Consider the following 22,505-nt stretch of genomic DNA (forward strand, 5'->3'; position numbering starts at 1 on the left):
GAGAGGATGATGGGATGTCTGTGCATTGGTGACCTGCGTCAAGCAGAGGGCAAATTAGCAAACCACTAAAAATATTGTGTTTTAAAAAATATTTCCCCATCCATGCATGCATGCATTTATCTATTTTCCGACAGTACCTCCGGTGTCGGTTATGCAGACTGTTGTTGGCCACCGCTGTGCATGCCATCGATTAATAACAAGGCTTGTTATGCTGCCAACTGTCCACAGGGAATTTATATAAATTATGACTGGTACATATATATGTAATTCCTTTACTGCTGCTCGTTGAATATTCTCATTAGGTTAATAGTGACATGGTGCACCATGAACCTCCTTGTACAAACGGTGAGCTTAAATTAATAAAATTTCCCTTTGGATTTTTATCGAGGTAATCCTCACGAGCAACCACAGGGCTCTTTTTTTCAGGATGAGGGCCCTTCGTGACAACGCTTGGCCACCCATGATAACGACGCGTGGCACATGGGAGGAATCCTGGAGCTCGTGCCATGGGATAACACTCAAGAGCTCCGCACAGATGGATTCAGTCCACGATCTGTGCTACCACCACCTGATAGCTGAGAGATTCACACACTTCTGTGATCCACCCAGGCCTGTAGCACGACCTTGTTTTCTCGCGGAGGGGAGGAGGGGCCCCGACATATATGCAATGTTCACACAAAAAATGTAATCAAACGTGAAACAGAATGAGTAACGATGCGATCAGCTTTTGTCTGCCGTGCATCCTGCCCCGGCTCTCTGCCTCCATGATGGAAGGCTGTAATTGCCCGTCGCTTAATTGTCATTACTGGTGTTTAGGGGTGGGGGGGGGGGTACTCAGCCCTCTCCACCCCCACCCTGCTAGCCTTCTCCCCCCCCCCCCCGACTCTAAGGGGCTGGTACCACCAGCCCTCTACCACCAGCCCTCGCTTCCAAATTCCTGGACTACAATCGTGTTGCCACCACGCGGACTCAGCACGAGCAAATAACACATTCTGTGTACACAGTCGAATTCAATAATCCTTCCATAAGCCTTTACTGAGCCTTGCTGAGCCTCGCAATCAGTCAATTCCTGATATTTTGTTCGTGCCGGATGAAAGCTGAAGTGACTGCAGGTAACCCACGTCTATGAAGGGATCGAGCCAAAACTCCAGACGAACAGCAGAACATCCTTCATGATGTACCGTCTCTCCAAATGGGCTCCACGGTGTGGCGAGATGTTATCTGATTCGCCTGGTATGTTGGAGGCCATGTGTTCGATCCCGACCCTGATGCCTTCATATTTGGAGTTTGCTTGTCTCTCTCCCCGTGGTCGCATGGATTTGACTCCGGGTCCGCCGGTTTTTTCCCTCCACATTTAGAATCAACATCATGCGTTTAGAGTATATGGCTGCTATAAATTTCGGGCAAGGGTCTCTCCCGCCACCATGCACGAATCCATCCATGCGGCGTCACGCCCTGCGGTATCGACGCTGGCGCCGGCGTACAGCGGCACGCGTCGACTGGGTGACCTGGGGCACGCCGCGCTGGTCGCGTGCCCTTCGCCGACACTCTGCCCAGTCAAGGTCAGAGCGGTGGAGTGGAGTGGAAATTAATAAATTCATGAATTTATAATTCCGTGAGCCAAGCCAACAGACTTTGGTAGCCAAGTGGAACGCATATTGAGATCACGTCCAGTTTTTATGGAGGAGCTGGCAGGGAGCGGGGGGGGGAAGAAAACGAACAAGTTAAAGTGCCCCCCCTCCCACCACCGTCCTACTCCAGTGGGCGTGGCGTAGCGCTCATCTCTGTTGGTGACCCGTTAGTAGTGAAGGAAATTCCACGTTTCTATGGCAGGTGTCCGTATAGTCATTAAACAGCTCCCAGTGACCCAGGGTCTGGGGGTGGGGTAGGGGGGCGTGGGGGGGGCGTGCAAAAGGCATGGGCGAACACCCCCACCCATAAAAAAAACATTTTTGACATCTTGCCTGTCGTAGATCATTGTGAAATATTTTTCATGAATGAGAAATTATACACAACGCATAATTATATATGTATATTCAATTGTACGTATACATTTCATATTTAATTTCAGACTAATTTAGGACTGTATGGGCTGGAGCAGTGGTGCAGCAGTTCGTGTGTGTTGCGCTTTTAGGCTGGCGACCCGAGTTCAATTGCAGGTCACAACTAACATGAGTGGTGCTGATATCAGGACCCCCTTCAAAAACCCTCATTAACCAGTGCAGTGAAGTACAGTCACCACCCCCATAACTGACGTGGTGTGGGGAGGCCTCCATCCATTGGTAGATTGAGAATTATTAACGTTTATTTTACTTAATTTATTATGTTATGGGAATTAAGTTTTCACGTTCGTTTCTCTCAAGCGGACTGAGAAAAAAACGAACGTGAAACCCGAATTCATCTGCAATCAAATGTAACTAAAACAGAGTGGAACAAAATAAAATACAAAATACAATTTCCCCCCTCCTAAATGTTAATCTGCGTGTCCCTCTGATGCATCGACATGGCAGTATTCAATTTATAGCCTCGGGGAGGATGATGGACAGAGTCGATTCTCAACTCGGATGAACGCAGGGAGGAAGATGTAATGTGCAAGCAAATGTGCGCAGAAACCAGACAACAATGTTTAGGACCCCCCAAACGGCTGGCGTGCGTGTACACGGACGAGCGTGAAGTGACTTTACCGAAAGAACCAAAGAGTAACCAATTCTATATGTTTGTGATCCACTGCATGCATGATGCATGCAACGCATGCTTTAGAATGTATAATGCATTAACTAGAACACATTACCTACATCGTGGGACCTCCTTTGCCAGTATCGACATATGATAATAGGGTTTTCCCCTTTTTTTCTGGCAACAAAACAGGTGTTAAGATCATAAGATGTTAAAACACCAAACTGAAAACTTTTTACAAGGAATCATGTCTGCATTAACCACAATGCTTGTGGTTAGAATGCAAACAAAAAACATTACTCTGATAATATATTTTGTTTGCATTCTGACCACAAGCATTGTGGTTAACGCAGACATGATTCCTTGTAAAAAGGTTTCAGTTTGGTGTTTTAACATCTTAACACCTGTTTTCTTGCCAGAAAAAAGGGGAAAACCTATTCTCATTAAAAGACCCTTTTAATGTTGGTTGAATTAATGGCAGCGTGCGCTTTTGTGCGTGTAATTGTGCAAAAAATATAATCAAGGATAAACACAGCTCTTGCATGATTTTGTTACAGGGGCCATTACCGAGGCTGATGAAGGGTTGTTTACTCAGCTTGGAATAAGATAATCTTTATAAAAAAAATTTTATTACAGTCTGACCCAATTAGCAGTGTTATTATTCAAGTTATATAAGCTGTGTGTGAAGTTATACAAATGTAATGAGCGACTTCTGCGACACGTCGTGTCGTGTAGAGGGTACTTCTTTGTTACTCACACTGGGCACAGCACAGGCCAAGACTTGTTCTTCCTCACAGAGTACAACTAGATATTAACGTCTCTACTGGCTACACGCACAGCCGATCACTCGGCGTGGTCCCATCGTGCTTATAGGAGGTTCATGACAACAACACAATGGCCAGGAGATCCTATGCTGATTGCTATGGTCGTGTATTTATTGTGAATGCAATTATACGCCTGTTACATACAGCGGTCCCTCTGTTTACGATGCAATCGATAGACGATATTTTGATTAACAATCCGCCTCCCATAGGGGTCCTATTGTTTATATTAACGACACATTTTCTATTCACGACATTGTTTTACGATAGCACGCGGACCCGCCAAATTTCGACCAATCGGAGCACTGCTGAAGTGGCCTCGGCAAATTCAATTAGCGACGCCCTTTCATGAGCGTTCTGAGAGCAACTGGCCGCTAGCTTTTCAATGTTTCGTGTGCGTTGCTCTCGTGAAAACTTGGTGGTTTTTTTACATAACAGTCAAGTAAGGTTCCATTGGAAGGAGACTCCTTCCAAAAATACAATTTCTCCCACCCCAAACTTCTTCATCAACTTCTGAAGCCATCCATATTCTTAGCCTTATGTAAGAATGATTTGAAGCTTTCGTGACTGCAGGAATCCATACTCTTTGGTTCTTTCGGTAAAGTCACGTAGTCAGAAATAAAATAGATCACGACGTTTCGATCGCAACACAAGCAATCGTCATCAGGTGGGACAACCACAGCAAGAAAAACAACTGCTGAATGAGGCGTTAGGGTGAAAAAGGTCAACGTCCGTTTTCTACCTACGTGACTTTACCGAAAGAACCAAAGAGTTTCAGGTAAGAATGTTTATTTTATGCTATATTTATGCCCCTTTTATTCTCTATGTCAATTTTTATCCTCTATTCATTATAAATCAGTCTATTTATTAATATTAATGTCTTAATATGTTCTTATAGCGTTTATCAAAATGGCGTGTTTCAGTTTTATAAACTATGTTTTTAGGGTGAAAAAGGTCAACATCCGCTCGTCATGGAAAAAATTAATCCTTTAACACGTATACCCTATATTCGATTAACAATAATTTCAATTAACGATGGTTTTCGTGGAACCAATTAATATCGATAACCAAGGGACCACTATCCATGTGTCCTGCCCTTCCCCGCACCTCCGATTAGCAGACGGTTGGTTAGCCACGGTTTCGAAGGAAATTAAAATTACATACATTGATGAGGGGGGTTGGGTGGTGGCAAAGTCTCCCTAGGACCACCGCGACCCACTGCTTCCCATAAAATAGCGATCCTTTTAGCACTGCGAAGGTTTTTCGCAGTGATTGTGAGGTGTGGCTCTATGTTTTGTATGAACTGTTTTTTGCATTGATTTGAAGCTTTCGTAACTGCAGGAATCCATACTCTTTGGTTCTTTCGGTAAAGTCACGTAGGTATGAAATAAAATAAATCACGACGTTTCGATCGCTGGTTTCGATCGCCGGTTCAGCAGTTCCACTGCTGGATTATATTTTTTCTCCCTGAGGACGACCGCTTGTGTTGCAATCGAAACGTCGTGATTTATTTTATTTCACACCTACGTGACTTTACCGAAAGCACAAAGGAGTATGTTTTTTTGTGTGTTTTAGTTTTGTTTTCCTTCCCTCATACCTCCACTTAGCACAGTTGGCTACGTACGGTGCGAAAGAAATTCAACATCGGCACATTAAACAAGAGTTGGGCCACGTGCTGTTTTACGAGGACATATTGAGGGCGGCATGGCACACAAGAGAGTGGTGTGACCACCAGAAACAAAGATCCCCCGTGTAGCCTTCACAGACTGTTGGGGCAAGTGCAGACGCCTGTTGTACATTGACCCAATGGCTCTGAGTGGATGGCCCGGCTGAGTCACTCCTCAAGCGAGGATTCTGACTCTCATCCTTCCCGAGGGCGAGCTGAGTGCTCCAAGCCACAAAGCCTGCACACCCCGGGGGCTTCATTTCCCACGGAATAATTTCCACGTCGAATGTACAGTGATGGTAACAACAACTACTGGGATGTGGCACGCTGCGACTGGCGGCCGTAGCCAAATATATATATCTGGATGTGGTGTGCCGGGCGCGGATTTACGTACGAAAGAAGGAAGTCACTGCAGCGGTGCACTTTTAAATCTAAATTGAAAACTCGTTTATTTAAAACTGCTTTGTGTTCAGTGTGTCTCCCCCCACCCCGCACCTCCCGATTAGCACGGTTGGTCTACGTACGGTGCGAAAGAAGTTCAACATATATTATTGTTCACATATAGACGGCATGGTGTATTGCATGGACAAAACCGGTTGAGATGAAGCCCGTGACGTGCCACGTGACCGGCCTTGTAGCCCGTGCGTTGAGCGAGCGAAACTCGCGCGGCCCGTAAATCGATCGTCACTGTAAGGGAGAGGCTAGTGGATGACGGCGTCCCAGATCCATTGTCCTGGTACACGTGGGGCAAGAGAGAGAGGAAGGGGGGGGGCTCCCCCTGCCCCCCCCCGGGCCCCCCCCCCGGAGGGAGAGACCTGTACTCTGATCAGGAGGCAGGAAGACACCAGATGGTGTGACGCCCAAATATTTAAATGTCTTTATTTTGCTTGCCATGAACTTATGTAAATGTGTGTGTGTTTTTTTATAGAGGGCATTTTATTGCCCATTGGCCATCCACGCACGTAGGGAATCATTTAATGGATGGTTTTTTAATGCATATACCGAATTTGTTGTCGTTAAATGCATATGCGGAAAATTTTAATTAAATCTCTTCATTTGTTATAACTACAGGGTCTCGGTTGGTGCAGCAAGCCTTCCGTTGAGTCAAGAATTAAAATCCCATCCAGAGTTCGATGAACCCATCGTCATCACGATCATTGCCATCATCATCACCATCGTCAACATCATCAACATCATCGTCCTCAGCCCTCCCGAAGTCAGTCCAGTGGTCTTAAGTGGCTGCTGAGCTCATGGATTGGGGTCTCGGTCATGGGAATGTGAAATTTCCACCCCAGTCTCAGGGCGACCAAGTGCGATTCAACAGTCCCTCGCCAACCGCAAGGGATACGTTCCTGGTTGGCAAAACCGCGGTTGGCAATACTCAGGCCTTGTGGGAAATAGTGGGTTAGGGTAACCGCGGTCACACTCATCAAAAATAATACTGTAGAGGTTTTTTTTTGTAACAACGCACCGGTACAACGCACCGTACAACACGGGTGTGTTGTACTACTGACGAATTAATATGTTCTGTTTACGTGACAACCCTTACTAGTTGGCTGTGTCGGGTGGTGGCGGGTTTTAACGACACATTTATATATTTACGTGGTTCTAACCCAAAAAACCCTCTTATGGATGATATTGGTCGCGAAAGCCTACGTGTTAAACACTCATCAAAGCCGAACTGAATTGCCAGTTGCTACACCAAATACACACAAAAAATACACGATAACATAATAAAAAAATGCAATACATGTTCAAATAACAAAATAAAAAATAAAATAATATTATTTATCTTTAAAACTGAGGGTTTAAGTCCATGGTGATGACTAAATCGTTGATGAGGATGACGTACTACTAATAATAATTTACACTTGTAAGGCGCATTTTGCCCAAGGATCCCAATGTGGCCGTGTATGGAAAGCGGGGAAATAAGACGGAGGAGGCAGCAGCGAAAACGACCAAAACTCCATGGGGCAGGGGGAAGATCATTTTGCAATGGGGGAGGTGGTCGTTCTAAGGAAGAGGGAGGGTGTTTGGCCACCCGCCACCTCCACCTGGTGGTGGGAAGAGAGCGCTGGTGGGAGCGGGGAGACGATACAACGGAGGGAGCACGGATTGCCGGGTGATTTGAAATCACAAAGTCGTGCCAGCACAGTCGGCGTGCTCAACCGCGGAGACATAAAACTCCATCCCGCGGTTAGCAAATTGGTATGCCGAAGGAAAACGGTGAGATATTTCTGTACATCGATACGTACGTGGACATATAAATGAAACGATAGTTAAGTTAAAAAAAAAATTGTCAACGAGCTGATTGAAACTTAATGGCGATGCGTTGTTTAATTTGAATCTTCAATAAGCGAATAAGCGTTGAGAAGGAACGCCAGATGAAATTCTTTTTCAAAAACATCGTGCTGTTGAGAGGCATATCTGCCGCGATAGAGTGGAACGGTGGCCAGACTCGTGACAGAATTGGGTTATAAATTTGACGCCTCTAAACTCGTGATGTGGATGTGCCCACGAAGCTCCTGCGGGTTCACGTAGAGTTCCATCACGCGAGCGTGAAGCCACACGAGAGTGGACGATTCGAATGTCACCTCACTTAGCCACTCGCCTCGCTCCGGACGCCCAGCGTTCGTACTCTGGGATATACAGAGTGGCCCAAAAGTTAGGACAACGTGGGGTTGTTATATTTATCTTAACAAATCACATCGGGTTATATCATTTATCAGTTTAACACGTAGGCTTTCGCGACCAATATTATTCATAATCAACGTTTTTGTATTTAGATCGCGTTAATTTTTAAATGTGTCGTAACCCTCCACCACCCGACACGGCCAATCAGTAAAAAAGTGTCCCGTTGGCGAATTTCCCGATGATGCTGGATGCAATTAACAGCGAAAGGTCGTACTCAAAAATTGTAAATGTTGTGGTTTCACGCTTCAACACACCGGTGGGCTAAAGCAGTGAACTATTTGTCTTTTGTCAACGTGACACTTTTTTGCTGATTGGCCGTGTCGGGTGATGGAGGGTTACGACACATTTATAAATAACGCGATCTAAACCAAAAAACGTTGATTATGAATATATAATTCATCTTAACACATTTTCAAACTGACTCCCATTAACATTAATGCACGCATGAATATTGTCTTTACAAATTACATTTTGGATTTCGATTTAAAGCTTTCGTGACTGCAGGGATTCATCTTCTTGGTTCTTTCGGTAAAGTCACGTAGAAGGGAAGTAATAAAATAATAAAAATAAAACATAATAAAACAATTCTCACGACGTTTCGGCCACAACGCAAGCAGCCGTCCTCAGGCGAAGAATGAGACATTATCAAGCTAGGAGCTTATATAGGTGTAGCGAGGAGGAGCGCCTTAACAAAAGAATGTGCATATGAAGAGGAATTTTAGCATACCAATGGGCAATGCGTAGGAGGGGGGGCGGAGGGGTTTCAAAGTCCCATTATGCCCATGCATTATGCAGGATCAACAGCACCACGGGGGGGCGCAAGGAACAACGTTAATAAAGGAAAGGAATGTTAATGATATGTAGCTGCATTTACCAAACAACCACGTAGAAAACCAAAGTAAAAACTACATAAAAAACTAAAATATAAACTGATACTTACTATACTCTACAATAAGCTGGTTGTTTGGTAAATGCAGCTACATATCATTAACATTCCTTTCCTTTATTAACGTTGTTCCTTGCGCCCCCCCGTGGTGCTGTTGATCCTGCATAATGCATGGGCATAATGGGACTTTGAAACCCCTCCGCCCCCCCTCCTACGCATTGCCCATTGGTATGCTAAAATTCCTCTTCATATGCACATTCTTTTGTTAAGGCGCTCCTCCTCGCTACACCTATATAAGCTCCTAGCTTGATAATGTCTCATTCTTCGCCTGAGGACGGCTGCTTGCGTTGTGGCCGAAACGTCGTGAGAATTGTTTTATTATGTTTTATTATTTTATTACTTCCCTTCTACGTGACTTTACCGAAAGAACCAAGAAGATACATTTTGGATGTTTTTTTTGCAAGATTACAGCTGTGTAATCTCTGAACAAACGTCTCAATCCATTCCGGGTTCTTGGTCGAGTTTTATAAACTGCAGATGTGAGGTGACGGCACAGGAAAAATAATACTATAGATGCTCATGAAAGCTAAAATATAAACGTAAAGAATAAACTATTAAAAGTTTTTATGCCGTTGTTAAAATCTATTAAATAACCCGATGTGTCCTGACTTTTGGGCCAACCTCCAATTGCACAATTCATTGATCCAAATGAACACTGAGTAGTGTTTGCAGCAATTGCTGTTCCCAGTCCATTCGTGTGAATTCCACATTCCTATGGCACGGCCGTGTCTATCTTTAACACAACCACCACTGACTTCCTCCAGCATGGTATGGTGATCCTGTTGACCCTACATGAATATTATATGGCAGCATAGCAAGTAGGCCGTCGACATGCCTGCACTGATTTCTTCAGTGTATGTGGATGGATGAAGCTGACGTAAAAACAATATTTTTGGTGCCTGCGATCGTGGCCTCTGCCTGATTCATATCATCCAGGTCACCCACTCCCAGATACCTCATCATCCCCCTTCTCATCCCACGCACACCACAGGAAGGGCAGCAGCACACGGATCAGGGAACACGCACAAATCAGAGGGCCTCACGTTGAATGTTAACTACCTCGCCTGGTATACAGGAGGTCGTTGGTTCGATTCCGTCCCTGACGCCTGCTGGGCATTTTGAGTTTGCATATTCTCCGGTTGTTTCCCTCCACATTTAGAAACATGCTTTCCAGAGTATGTATTTGGTTGATATAAATTTCCACATGATCAGCCACTTCATTGAGATATTATTTGTGATAGCCAGGTCACTTCTGAAAAAGAGCCGTGTGGGCCTTACCTGGTAAAATAAAATATAGTTTAGTTACTAATAATGTGAAGAGAGCTTCACCGAGCAGGGAATGTAGCGGAGACTCAGGATGGAGTGGCTTCCAAATGAGAGAATCCATCCGCCACGGAGATGGAGCGATGAAATCGGCTCGTGAGCAGGAGCCGGATGGCTTGTTACACCGTGGGATCACGAGAGATGCTGATGGCTTTGGGGAGGCCTTCATCCAGCAGTGGATAGATCATGGCTGATGATGAATTAAAGAGGATTAACATTTGTACTGTTGTGCTTTTGACCGCTGCTTCGTGTGAAGTGCCCATGGGTGGAGTGGGAGTGCAGTGGCAACACAGCGCCCGGTCACCTGAGTTTGATTCCTGGCGAAGGTAAACATTTGCCGAGAAATATCCTGAGCCGGTCGTGGGTATCGCCTACCACCCCCTTCCTTTCACCAATCCGCACTGACCAGAGTGGCGAAGTATGGCCAAACGACCCCTATGACCGACATAGCCGACCGAGTGTGTCCGTTGTTGTGTGTAGTGCAGTGAATAGTGCACTGCCCTACGAACCCGGTGATCCGAGTTCAATTCCCGTTTACGGTCACCAACACCGGTGACGATTATCTAAACCAGTCCTGGGCCTCCCCTAGGTAAACTTAGCCTTAAATGAGTACCTGATGCGGTTTGTAGTAAATATCGTCACTGGGAAGACAAAGGCGGACGGGCGTGATGCTGGCCACCCACACCCATCGCGTGCTGCGCTGTCCTTAATATGTGCTCGCTAACAGCACTTGCCCCAACAGTCTGTTCCAGGCTCTACAGGACGGGATCTTTGTCTATTTTTTCGCGTGTAAAAAATTCCACCCCCTCCCCCCCCCAGGTCCTCTTATTTGCCAGATGTTCGTGTCTGCTAATCAACGCGCGCACACGCACACACAATGCACGATATCAAAAGGCGTCATTTACATTTGAATGAACGACGTGGAACTGAAAGGAGATTCACGCGGAGGGCGAACCTCCCCCCCCCACTCTGAAGCGGTGTAAATAACCAAAAATAACGCGCGCCACGCGGGTGTAGAGAGGGGGAGTTGAGTGGGTGGCGGAGAAGTCAGCCTCTGGTCGCAGGGATAAGAAGAAGTCGACCGTCATCATAACAATGGGCACGCGATGATGCCGAAAGCTGTTTGCTGTTGGAGGCGGCGTGAGAGAGAGAGACCACAGACCGTCAAATGTACTACAAAGACAAAGATCTCCCGTATAGCCTTGACAGACTGCTGGGGCAAGTGCTGTGAGCGAGCGCCTATGAAGGCCGACACGGCACAAGAAGGGGTGGGTGCATACTCTTAGGATTTTTCGGTAAAGTCACGGAGGTAAAAAATAAAAATACAATAAAATTAAAATAAATCACGACGTTTCGGAGGCAACACAAGTCTCCGTCTTCAGGTGGGACCGTCACAGCTAAATTTACTGTATCAAGTGACTTTACCGAAAAAAAACCTAAGAGTATGAATCCTTGCAGTCACGAAAGCTTCAAATCTAGAAGGGGTGGGTGGCCAACACCACGCCCGGCCGCCTTTGTCTCCCTAATGGTGATGTTTACACACCAGACCGGGTACTCATTTGAAGCCGATTCGACCGACGGGAGGTCCCATGACCGGTTCAGATAATATAATCGTCACTGATGTGGGCCGTGAGCGGGGATTGAACTCGGGCCGCCGGGTTCGGTAGCGCAGTGAGCTAGCCGCTACACCACCGCTCCTAGCGCACGGTGTACTCCACACACAACGGTGGCAAGGGTCGAGGCACCGAGAAGCCAACATCGCGCACACGGGGTCAGCAAGCGGTCTCGTAAGGTCAATCGCCTCTCTCCGTTCATCCCCGCAGCAGCGGCAGCTGTTGGCTGGCCATCGAACAAAGGCGGTCACTTGCATCGTGCGTTTTCAGATGTGCTTCTGCGGCCGTCTGGAACGCTCTTCCTTCCGATATTAGGAAGCGACTGGAGCTATGCACTTTTACATCTACATTTAGAACTAATTTCTTTAGAACTGCTTTGGTGTTAGTTGTCCTTACCCCGCACCTCCGAATAGCACGGTTGGCCACGTACAGTGCGAAAGAAGTTCAACAAACAGTCCATATGTACGTAGCGGCTAGGGTTGTGTGACAGTGGGATAGGTGTTACGATTCTCACCCTCCTGCCTGTTTATTCTGGAATATCTCAAGAGGACCGACTCTCAAGACTCCTTTTCAGGAGGGTCTTGGCAGGCTTTAGCGTAATTTTATTGGTGGGTTTTTTGTTGTTTGTGTTCAATTGTCAACTTTGGACCGTGACGCCGGCCAAAACTTGTGAACGGTGTCACGGAAATCTTTAACGCGCACTGTGGGAGCGGATGACATGCGCGGTATTAACCGGGGTGGCCGCTGGTGTCGAACCGCGGACCTCGTCGACAAGCGCGCTCCCCGCCGGGCCCCATAAAATAAATAGTCGCGGGAGGTGACGACGACGGGGAGAGTCGGGGTGGACGCAAAGTAAATGTGGATGATTTTCTAACCGATTCTGGGTTCTCCCCTAGGTTGACTCAGCCTCAAATGAGTACCTGGTGTGGTCAAGCGTCAACACTGGGGAGACAAAGACGGCCGGGCGTGGTTGCAGCCACCCCCCCTTCTCATTCCCACGTGCACTGTGCTGGCCTCAATAGGTGCTCACTAACAGCACTTGCCCCAACAGTCTGTTAGATGCTACACGGGGAGACATTTGTAGTTCGTTGTCTTTGTGTTCCCATCTGTCTCCTTTGGCATCTCCCTGTGTATCCGTATGTGTGTCCATATGTCCCCGTGTGTGCGTGCATCTGTGTGTGTCTTTGTGGGTAGCGGTAGTGTAGCAGTTAGCGCACTGCGCTACGAACCCGGCGACCCGAGTTCGATTCCCGCTCACGACCGGCACCTGTGACGATTATCTGAACCGGTCCTGGGCCTCCCCCAAGTCGACTCAGCCTCAAATGAGTACCTGGAGCGGTGTGTAGTTAACATCGCCACTTGGGAGACAAAGGCGGCTGGGCGTGGTGCTGGCCACCCACCCCCTCGTGTGCCGTGCCGGCCTTCATAGGTGCTCGCTAACAGCACTTGCCCCAACAGTCGGTTCAGGCTATACGGGGGGGGATCTTTGTCTTTATCCTTTGTCTTCATCTCTGTGTCTCTAGCAGTCGGGGCAAGGGGGTGGCAAGACTAAGCATCGGGTGTGCATAGGGTGCAATGTGGTCACAGCTGGCGAGACGCTGCGCTAATCTCAAGAGCGAATTACTCAGCGGGGGCTGATAACCAACACAGCGTGACCACCAGGGAGCCAGACAGCCACTCACACATCCCCCCCCGAGCCCCCCACGTTGACCCCCCCCCCCATTCGTTTTGCCCGCACGCGCGTGACACTCCTGCTTCTGCATCTGCACGAATGTGCGTCTCTCCCTCGACATATCTGTGTTGTCTCCCAGTCGATGTGTCTCCCACCACTGCATTCTCTCCAAGTGTCCGTGTCTGTATCTGCCAATCGACGTGCCTCTCCCCGTTGTCCCCGTGTCCCTGTGTCTCTGTCTCTCACTCTCGGATTCGCTATGCTACCTGTGCCTATCTGCACGGAGCCCTACGACGCTCATTGTTCAGACGGGGTGTAGCCATCAGACGCTGTAATAAGCACCGCCTGCCCTTCCCCCCCGTGAACAAATCACAAATAACAGCAGCTGGCATGTTGCTGCAGACGTTTCAATGAGACCCGTCTCGTCTGTAATCTGTGATACTGCGGTTTGTTTTGTTTTCTATGGTCATTCGCGATGGGTGCATTGCCACGGGTTTCTTCATGTGTGACATATGTGACGTCCATCGGTTGGGTGGGCAAAATGCTCAACTGGGCAGGAAGCCAAAATGTCACCAGATTTTGGGGTTTAAGAAAAGGTCAGCTTTCATTTGTGCAAGTGTCAATTTTATGACAAAATCAGTAATGAAAATCCATTTTATGAAATTGACAATAAAAAGCATGGGTCTCCTATAGAAACGGATGGGCCATTTTGTCAGATATCAGTCAAGTGAAGTCATTTAACTGGGATGATTTGGGGCCTCATCGTTTTTTGTGCCACTGCATTGACAGCCGGAGGGAACGAGCGATGGTTCTTAGATTTGCATTTTGCGATAGACATCTGCGAAAGCAGCAAGGAAAGCTCGGCTGACTGTGAAAGCCAATATATTGTGCAAGGACCACACACTGTACTCTGCATCCTATAAATACACGCACGCAACCCGGCAACCCATCCATCATGCATCTGACATTCTGTCCGTGCATCTTACATCTGTGCGCGTGACTATATTTGCAGTCTTTCAAGTGAGAATTAAAAAAATAATAGAACAAATTAGGCTGTTATATATAAAAAAAGAGTTTTAGAGGAGGAATGTTTAATGTTTGGGTGTGGTGACATCCTTGAATAATTTTATAAATCCCAAAACTATTTATTTTTGGTTTGGGACCAATTTTGAGGAATGGCACATTGCTCGCCTGCCCTCTCTCGAAGTCTGAGGGCCCAACTCCCAGAGCCAACACCACCTTCACAACCAGTGATGGCTAAGTGGGGCGCCACGGTGGCGAGATGTTGACTACCTCGCATGGTATACAGGAGTTCATGGGTTTCATCCCGACCCTGATGCCTGCATATATGGAGTTCTCTCCCCGTGGTCACCTGAAACATCTAAACTAAAACTATTCAACTAAATTATGTTTATTTTACCAGGTGAGGGCCACTGAGCGTTATAAGTATAAATGTGTTGCCAGTGCGGTGATTTAATGGCCTAGCAATTTTTTTTTAAATCCAGCTTATGAACTCAAACAAAATGTGTGTCCGGTACACGGTACGTTGTTCGAGCTTTCACCGAATTCATAAAATCTCGGCTCCAAAGCCTAACATTCACACAAATAGACTATGACTGACACGTGACTGACACGTGTCCAGTGTCGAGAAGGGCCTGGTGAGTAAATGGAGAAGTCGGTAAACGATGATGTCATCGTCTGGGACCATTCGCGGACGTTGCATGACGCGCTGCTGGCTGGCGATAACGCACAGCGCACAGCGACGAGGCTCGGGTAGCACAATCGGGATGCAGTCTGTTCTCCTGTAACGCGGTGGTATAACGCGGCTCCTGAAGAACACCGTGTTATGGAAAAATCGCGTTCAAATAAATCTGATAGCACTGTCCGCGATAACACGTGACATGCGTAACGCAGGCCGAGCAAAGACTTGAGGCGCGTGGGTAGCATCTAGAGGCATCCAGCAGCATCCCACTGCCTTGTGTGACCGCTTATTCCTACTCGCGGGACGTAGTTCCGTTCACTCGATCGCGCTATATCCAATTCGCATCCGCGTCATGAAAAAAAAAAGTGTTCCCCAATACATCAATCGCGTTGTACCCGATTCGCGTTGTGAAAACATGCGGCGTTATCGGAGAACGGACCGTATAACGTGATGTAAATACAACGGGTAAAGTGGCAAAGTCGCAGTCCCGCAATGGCCTGTTCATGCCCCTGCTGGCGGGAGAGCCTCCACGCGAGAGCGGCTCTCGTCTAGAGGGCTCCCCCCGCTCAGGGCGTGTGGCGCCGCTCCTTCACGCTGGGACAGACGTCTTGGAAGGAGTGGGAATACCCACACTTTGCCCCACCACACTGAGGCCTGCCAATCGATGAACTGTGGTGCGCACATTTATACCGCTGGGTGGATAGAGGCAGGATTGGGGGAGGGGATTATAATAAACTGGCACGTTTGTTTCAAGCGCCGCGCCGGGAGATCGAACCGGCGACCTCTGGATCAGAGCGAAGGGAAACAGTACATATGCGAATGACTTTATTTATATTTTTGTTGATATTTTATATCGCGTTTATGAACTCTTGCTGCCGTGTCTGTCTGCTGGCCGGATCACCCTTGAAAAAGAGCCGCATAGCTCAGTAGGGAAATTCACTCGGATAATATCAACTTCTGATTTTGGATCGCAAGCGCACCGCCATAACCGCAGCACTTGAAAAATGACAAGGTCACGATCGCGATCTATGACCACATGCCAAGTGTTTCCTCGCGGGCACTTTGGCCCATCCGGACCCACTGGCAAGGATCCAGGAGACGACACAGCGAACCGGGTGCGGATTAACGCTATCTGGCCACTGGATCAGGCGTGAGTTTTGCCAATCTCATTACGATGCCCCGGTTTGACCGAGCAAGTTCGTCGTGTAAATGTCCGGCAACATTTTTTTTCTTCTTCGAATTCCCACGAATCAATTCCTGGACGCGGGGCTTCCGTGGAACAATCGGCCAGGCGCTCCATCTGTCATCACCGCTCCCCCTACGCTGCCCATTATAGATATTTACAAGCTTTTGTTCCGTAAACCAACCTCCAATAATCTCCCGCCCTGAGCGCTCCGAGTTAAGCCAGTTGATGTTCGTTGTGCGGAGGACGCTGCTGCGTTTGGGACGAGCCATTTTGTGCGTGCGTGCTATTGCCCGCCTGCATGCATTAATGCGCGCGTGGATTCCCAGGTGATCGTCTCCATCCACAAAGCAGTGCATTCTGCGTGTGCGTGCGTCTTGCAATGACTAAATATAGACGCTGATCCTGAGGTATTGTAACGCAGCATGAGCAGACACGTGCGTGTTTCCATGTGTATGACTGTGTATTATTTATGTATGCGTGTTCCAATTTGTACATGTTACAAATGTATGTCAAGTCTTTGCTGCACTCGTATGAATGTGGGAAGCTGTCGTGCAGTGGTTAGCGTTCTGTGCCACGAACCCGGTGACCCGAGTTCGATTCCCGCGCACGGTCAACACCAGAGACGATTACGACATCTCAACCGGTCCTGGGCCGCCTCCCCTAGGTCGGCTCAGCCTCAAATTAGTTACTGGTGTGGTGTGTAAACATCCCTGCTGGAGAGACAAAGGCGGCCAGACGTGGTGCTGACCACCCACCTCCTCGTGAACCATGCCAGCCTGCTCGTGAACAGCACTTGCCACCAACAGTCTGTTAAGGCTACACGAGGGATCTTTGTATTTGTCACAAATGTACATTCTTAATGCTGGATGGACAGAGGTTTGCAAGAAACCTGCCCCATTGCACCAACTGCCACGCCGGGAGATTGAACCGGCGACCTCTGGATCGCAAGTGGACCATGCCACCACGGCACAGTCCTGGCGAGTTGATTGTTGTCGCAGTCACGCACATCGATGTCGAGCAGGATATGAACGTGGCCTGATCCTTTTGCAAAGAAACTTAGCTGAAATAAAGTAGGGGATAATACGAAGTTGAATGCTTATACGTGGGCCTGGGTTATACCACCCCATCCTGTTGTAATGTCAGTCTTAATAGGAGCTCGCTAACAGCAGTGGTTTCCCTGTGCCCTGTAGCGGTGGTGGGGAAGCTACCACCGGGTTGAACTTAATTTCACACGGCCTGCAGCCGCATGAGGTCACCCGCATCGAAACTGCCAGCAAACGAAATGTATCCATCGCTGCAAGCATCTGAGCCGCGCTGATCGGGTACTAAGAGGGGAAATAGATTCGATCTGGAAACAACCCTCAGTGTTTCTAATTTGTGTCACCATAAGGGCCTCTTGCACTGCCAAAAGTGGCTCAGCTGTGTGTTTTTGTAAACTATTGTTTATTATACCAGCTATATAGCCCACTGAGCTATATCGCTCTTATGCAGACGCGACCTGCCCACAAATGATAGCTCAACGAAGTGGCTTTATCGTTCATAGCAGCCAAATGTTCGAAATGCGTGTTTCTAAATTTGGAGGGAAAAACCGGAGGACACGAAGAAATATCCGCGCGACAATGGGGAGAGCGTGCAAACTCCACACATACGGGCATCAGGGTCCGGATCGAACCCCCGAGCTCCTACATACCAGACGAGGCAGTTAACATCCCCACCCCTGCGGCACCCCGGCGGCCCGATCTCAATGTGGGATCGCCCCAAGATGTTTCAAGGTGGCATTCAGCCACGCAGTATGTAAAGGGTTTCCCCAGCCCTGCCCTTCGCCCTATGAGGTTGACCGGAGCGTCTGCTTGCTGTGCGTGTTGTCCGACTCCAGTACTGGATGAACGAGTACACCTCCACCATTGGCATCGGCATCTTTCACTCGGGCATCCAGGTGTACGGGCGAGGTGAGTGGACACCCACGCACCTGTGCCGCTACCCCCTGGACTATTGTGAAGTGGTAAGAGACGACGTCTCACACTCACTGAGCCGCACCGCTGAGAGATCTCGGCCGCCCGTAAGGGGCCGTCCATAAATGACGTCACACACCTAGGGGGGAGGGGACAGACATTTGTGACGATGTGTGACGAAGGGGGGGGGGGTTGAGAAATGTGACGTCACATAAAAATGCGAAACTTTAAATAAATATAGACAACACGTTCTAATTAATTAAATATACTTTTTAATAAATGTTTTCTCCTGCAACATCAGAGTGCAACGGCACATTAAATACGCACTACAATGACAATAGTTTAAAGCGATTTGAAGCGTGTTTTTTTTTTTTTGGGGGGGGGGGCATAGCTTTGTGACGTCATATTTGAGGGGGGGTCTGACTTTTTGTGACGCCGTGTGACTAGGGGGGGGGGGGGGTCAAAAATCGTCCAAAATCGCGTGACGCCATTTATGAACGGCTCCGTAAGTAAACCGGGCTCTCAAGTGTTAAAGTGTTGATGGTTGCCAAAGTTTCTATTTTGGTATTATCCTTGGCTCTATTGTATTCTGATTTTGATTAATTTTTTTCTGCTGTGGCAGTGTTTTATTTGAATATTTGTAGTTTTTTTTACTGCTGGTGTACAGCGCTTTGAGTCTATTGTTATTACGTTTCAGCCTAGTCATCAGTATCTGCAAGGGAAAACATTTTTCAAAATTGGTTCCGTATTTTTTTTCGTGACTAAATTTCTAGCTCTTAGAATAAAAAATATAAGTTTATTATTATTATGCGACAAACATTACTCTCGAATGGCAAGGCGGGTAGGAAAGTGCTGTCCCTTACTGTATGGACTGTAGGTCACTCAAAGGGATCTCAGACGTAGCGCTGTGGTATGCGCTTCAGTGGGCTGTCCTGTGTCAGCTCCGAATGGAGTCTTTTACGTCTCACCATTTGACACCAATCGAGATGAAATTGTGACTGTTCTTTTGTGCAGTTCATCGGTGACCGGGCTGAGACCATCAACTAACTGTCCACTTCAGAACCCGGCTGTAATCGCCGATCCCTGAAATTCGAACCCAGGATTGCAGAAGTGTCGGCATGGCACTCTTGACCTCTGAGCCAGCCGGTCACCTCCGTTTGAATGTACGTGCGGCTGGGCCGGTGTACGGACACGGCCGAACGGTAGATTGTGCTTGCAGCTTGCCGCGTAAAGTTCGTGGTTCGAGCCCAGCGGCTGCCGTTCAACAGAAGGTGCGCACCGTCCGCAGCACCGGTGGACGTTAAAAGGTCCGGTGAAGTTATTCGTAAACAAAAATTAAAGGAGTAGACCATGTCTGCTGGCAATCATGGTAACAAACATTTGGCAAGTTTGAAAATTACCCGCCAATTCCATAATTGGGTAAAACCACGCAGTATAGAATCATCCGCGAAACAACAGCGCGGTCCTTCGCCACGGGAACGGCACGGCGTGGCCACCACCCGCACTCGCGATTTGACTCCCGACGTGTCCGTTTGTGGGTGCAGAGTTTGCGTACGGGGGCCACCCGTACCCGTTCAGCGGCGTGTTCGAGATCGTCCCTGGAGACGTCGCAGAGCTGGGGGAGACGTTCAAGTTCAAGTGAGCAGCTCCCCACGCTCCTACACACAATGCCACGTGGTCAATCCAGTAAGCACCATGACCAGGGCCCGATTTAGCAGGTGTGATTGGTTATCAAGTGGGGTGGATTTAGCAGGGGGGGTTGTTTATCCAGTGGTGTGGATTTAGCAGAGGAGGTGGGTTATCCAGTGGTGTGGATTTAACCGTCTCATTCAAGCAAAAGCACGTACCGTGGTCACGCACGCGCGGCCCACCGACCGCCATCCTCTCACCCCCCAGGGAGGCGATCATGCTGGGCACCACCGACTTTGCGGAGGAGGACGTCGCCCAGATTGTAGAGGAGCTGGGCAAGGACTTCAAAGGCAACGCCTACCACCTCATCAACAAGAACTGCAACCACTTTACCGCCGGCCTGGCCGAGGTGCGTATGTGTGTTTATTTATTAATTTATACTGAGCACAGTTGCCCAAAGGCCCAAACACCGAGCATCCAGCAACCGAATGTCGCTATTGCAGCAGTAATACGTAAAGAGTGCGCACGTTACTTGGATCGACGATGCAAGGGAATGTGAAAGTCGAGCAGTGCAAGGGAATACGCTGTAAGAGAAGTACGTACGTATGCACATTGAACTTCTTTCGCAGGGAAGTACTCATCAGAAGTGCTGTGACCTGCAGCGTGGCGGTTGAACACAAGAGTCTGGTAGACGGTGGCCCATGGAGCTCATGATGGCCGCTGTGTTCGAGTTGTACCGGCTGACGTCGTGTGCGGTGAAAGTCTCATTAGCCCCCCCCCCCACCCCTGGCCCTGCCTGGCCCCCGGAGCCAGATTGAGGTGTCTTGTGAGACCAGCAGCGCATCACCATCTTGGTTTTCCTGCTCGGTAAGTCAAACAGCCAGTGGGAGGGACAAAAAAACCGTGAGGAACCCTGGGCCGGCTCGGAATGGATATGCCAGTGGAGAATGGGCGGGGTTGGTTGGTCACCACACGGTTGAGAGCCACGGCGACTCACGAAGTAGTAGAGCAAGTAGGTTGTTAACCCTTTCCCATTCCGATGACGAACACGTACGTACACGTACGTACGTACGTTTTTCTTCCGATTCTGGAATCGGAAGAAAAAGGCCAGGCGGGGAGGACGTGTGGCACAGTTTGGCAGCAGCTTTCGTAGAATGTGGTCGGGTCGCTACAGTTCTCTGTGGTGAGTACAACGTCTTTAAAAACAACAACGCTACGCCTCTCTAAATTAATTAATGCTGAGCCGCTCGCGCGCTCCGAGATTCGGCGGTGAAGGGTGACACCTGCCCTGCGACTTGCAGTCGTCATCGGAACGGGAAAGAGTTTCAATGTACGTAGCTGCCATTTGTTTTCCGCGCACTCTGGGCGCTCCATTCCCTTCCACGTCCAAAAATGGGGGTTCGTTCACCAAAAACCATCCCAAGCAGCGGCCACTTGAAAAAAAAACGTCTTGGAACTCGTTGGCGCAGTGAATCTTTCCTGTGGCGGAGGCGTTTGAAACGTCAACAAATTTGTGATTCACAGTTGGGGGGAAGGCGTTGCTCCTCTAAACTGATGAACACAGCTGACCACAGCCATCCCTCTTGAAAAGTCAAAACTGCAATCGTAAATTCGTAATGCGAGCCTGCTTTATATAAACCCATCTGAGTTATTTCAGCTCCCCCCCCCAATCGATTTATAAGCAGCGCATGTTAATTTAAGCGGGGGCGGGAAAAGGCGGAGAGAGGGAACGTCATTAAAAATTCAACGCTTCTCAGTTCCGCCACGCATTAATGTTTTAGCTGCTGCTTCCCAAAAAAATATTGAACCGATCGGACAAATTTGTTGAGGGAAAGATGTGCTGTTCGTTAAACTTTTCTGTGTGTACTGTATTTTGTCGAGAGAAATGACAGTTTCGTTTACAATGCGCTGACACTTGAGATGGTTATGCACTTTCTCATCATCATTAGCCATGATCAATTCACTGCTGGATGAAGGCCTTCCTCCCCAAGCCGTCTCGATCCATCGTGGTCCTGTGTTGTAACCAATCACCGAGCTCCTGCACGAGAGAAGATTTCATTGCTTCCACCTACGCAGTGGATGTCCTCCCAGGCGCGTCCCATCCTTTGGCTCCCACTCCAGCATTAGATTCAACTAACGTGTGTGGTGCCACAGTGGCGAGATGTTAGCTACTTCGCCTGGCATGCAGGAGGTCGTGAGTTCGACCCCGACACTGATGACTGCATATTTGGAGTTTGTGTGTGTCTCTCTCTCCCTGTGGTAGCGTGGATTTTTCTCCGGGCCCTCCGGTTTTCCCTCCACGTTTAGAATCAACAAGCGTTTAGAGTATTTGGCTGCTATAAATGTAAACGTGAGCTATCATTTGTGACCAGGTCGCTTCCAAAAAACGAGCTATACAGCATAGCTCAGTGGGCCTTGGTAAATTTATATTTTAAAAATTTTTTGTTTTAGTCTCGACCACCGGCCATTGTGCCCTCCTCGCGAAGTGCCCTGCCCGAGACCCATCTACTTAACGGTCAATACGTACGATGTCTCGAACTTGCGTACGTTCTCCAAATCAAACTCTACACCATGCTACACTGGCCCAATTCATCGGACAGCAAATACCCACAAAACAGAGGGCAT

At 48.3% G+C, this 22,505-nt stretch overlaps 1 protein-coding gene across 3 annotated transcripts in view; it reads left to right on the forward strand.

Annotated features, from left to right (window-relative positions):
- Positions 1-22,505, forward strand: part of LOC144943251 (deubiquitinase DESI2-like) — a 41,244-nt gene that overhangs the window by 11,729 nt on the left and 7,010 nt on the right. For all 3 annotated transcript variants that reach the window (XM_078870580.1, XM_078870579.1, XM_078870578.1), the window contains 3 exons: positions 18,176-18,248; positions 19,796-19,889; positions 20,148-20,289. In XM_078870580.1, coding sequence (XP_078726706.1) covers positions 18,182-18,248; positions 19,796-19,889; positions 20,148-20,289 — 303 coding nt within the window. In that variant the 5' untranslated portion in view covers positions 18,176-18,181. The remainder of the gene's footprint in view (positions 1-18,175; positions 18,249-19,795; positions 19,890-20,147; positions 20,290-22,505) is intronic.

Source organism: Lampetra fluviatilis, chromosome 30, assembly GCF_964198595.1.
Source record: "Lampetra fluviatilis chromosome 30, kcLamFluv1.1, whole genome shotgun sequence".
In the NCBI taxonomy this organism is placed as follows: Eukaryota; Metazoa; Chordata; class Hyperoartia; order Petromyzontiformes; family Petromyzontidae; genus Lampetra; species Lampetra fluviatilis.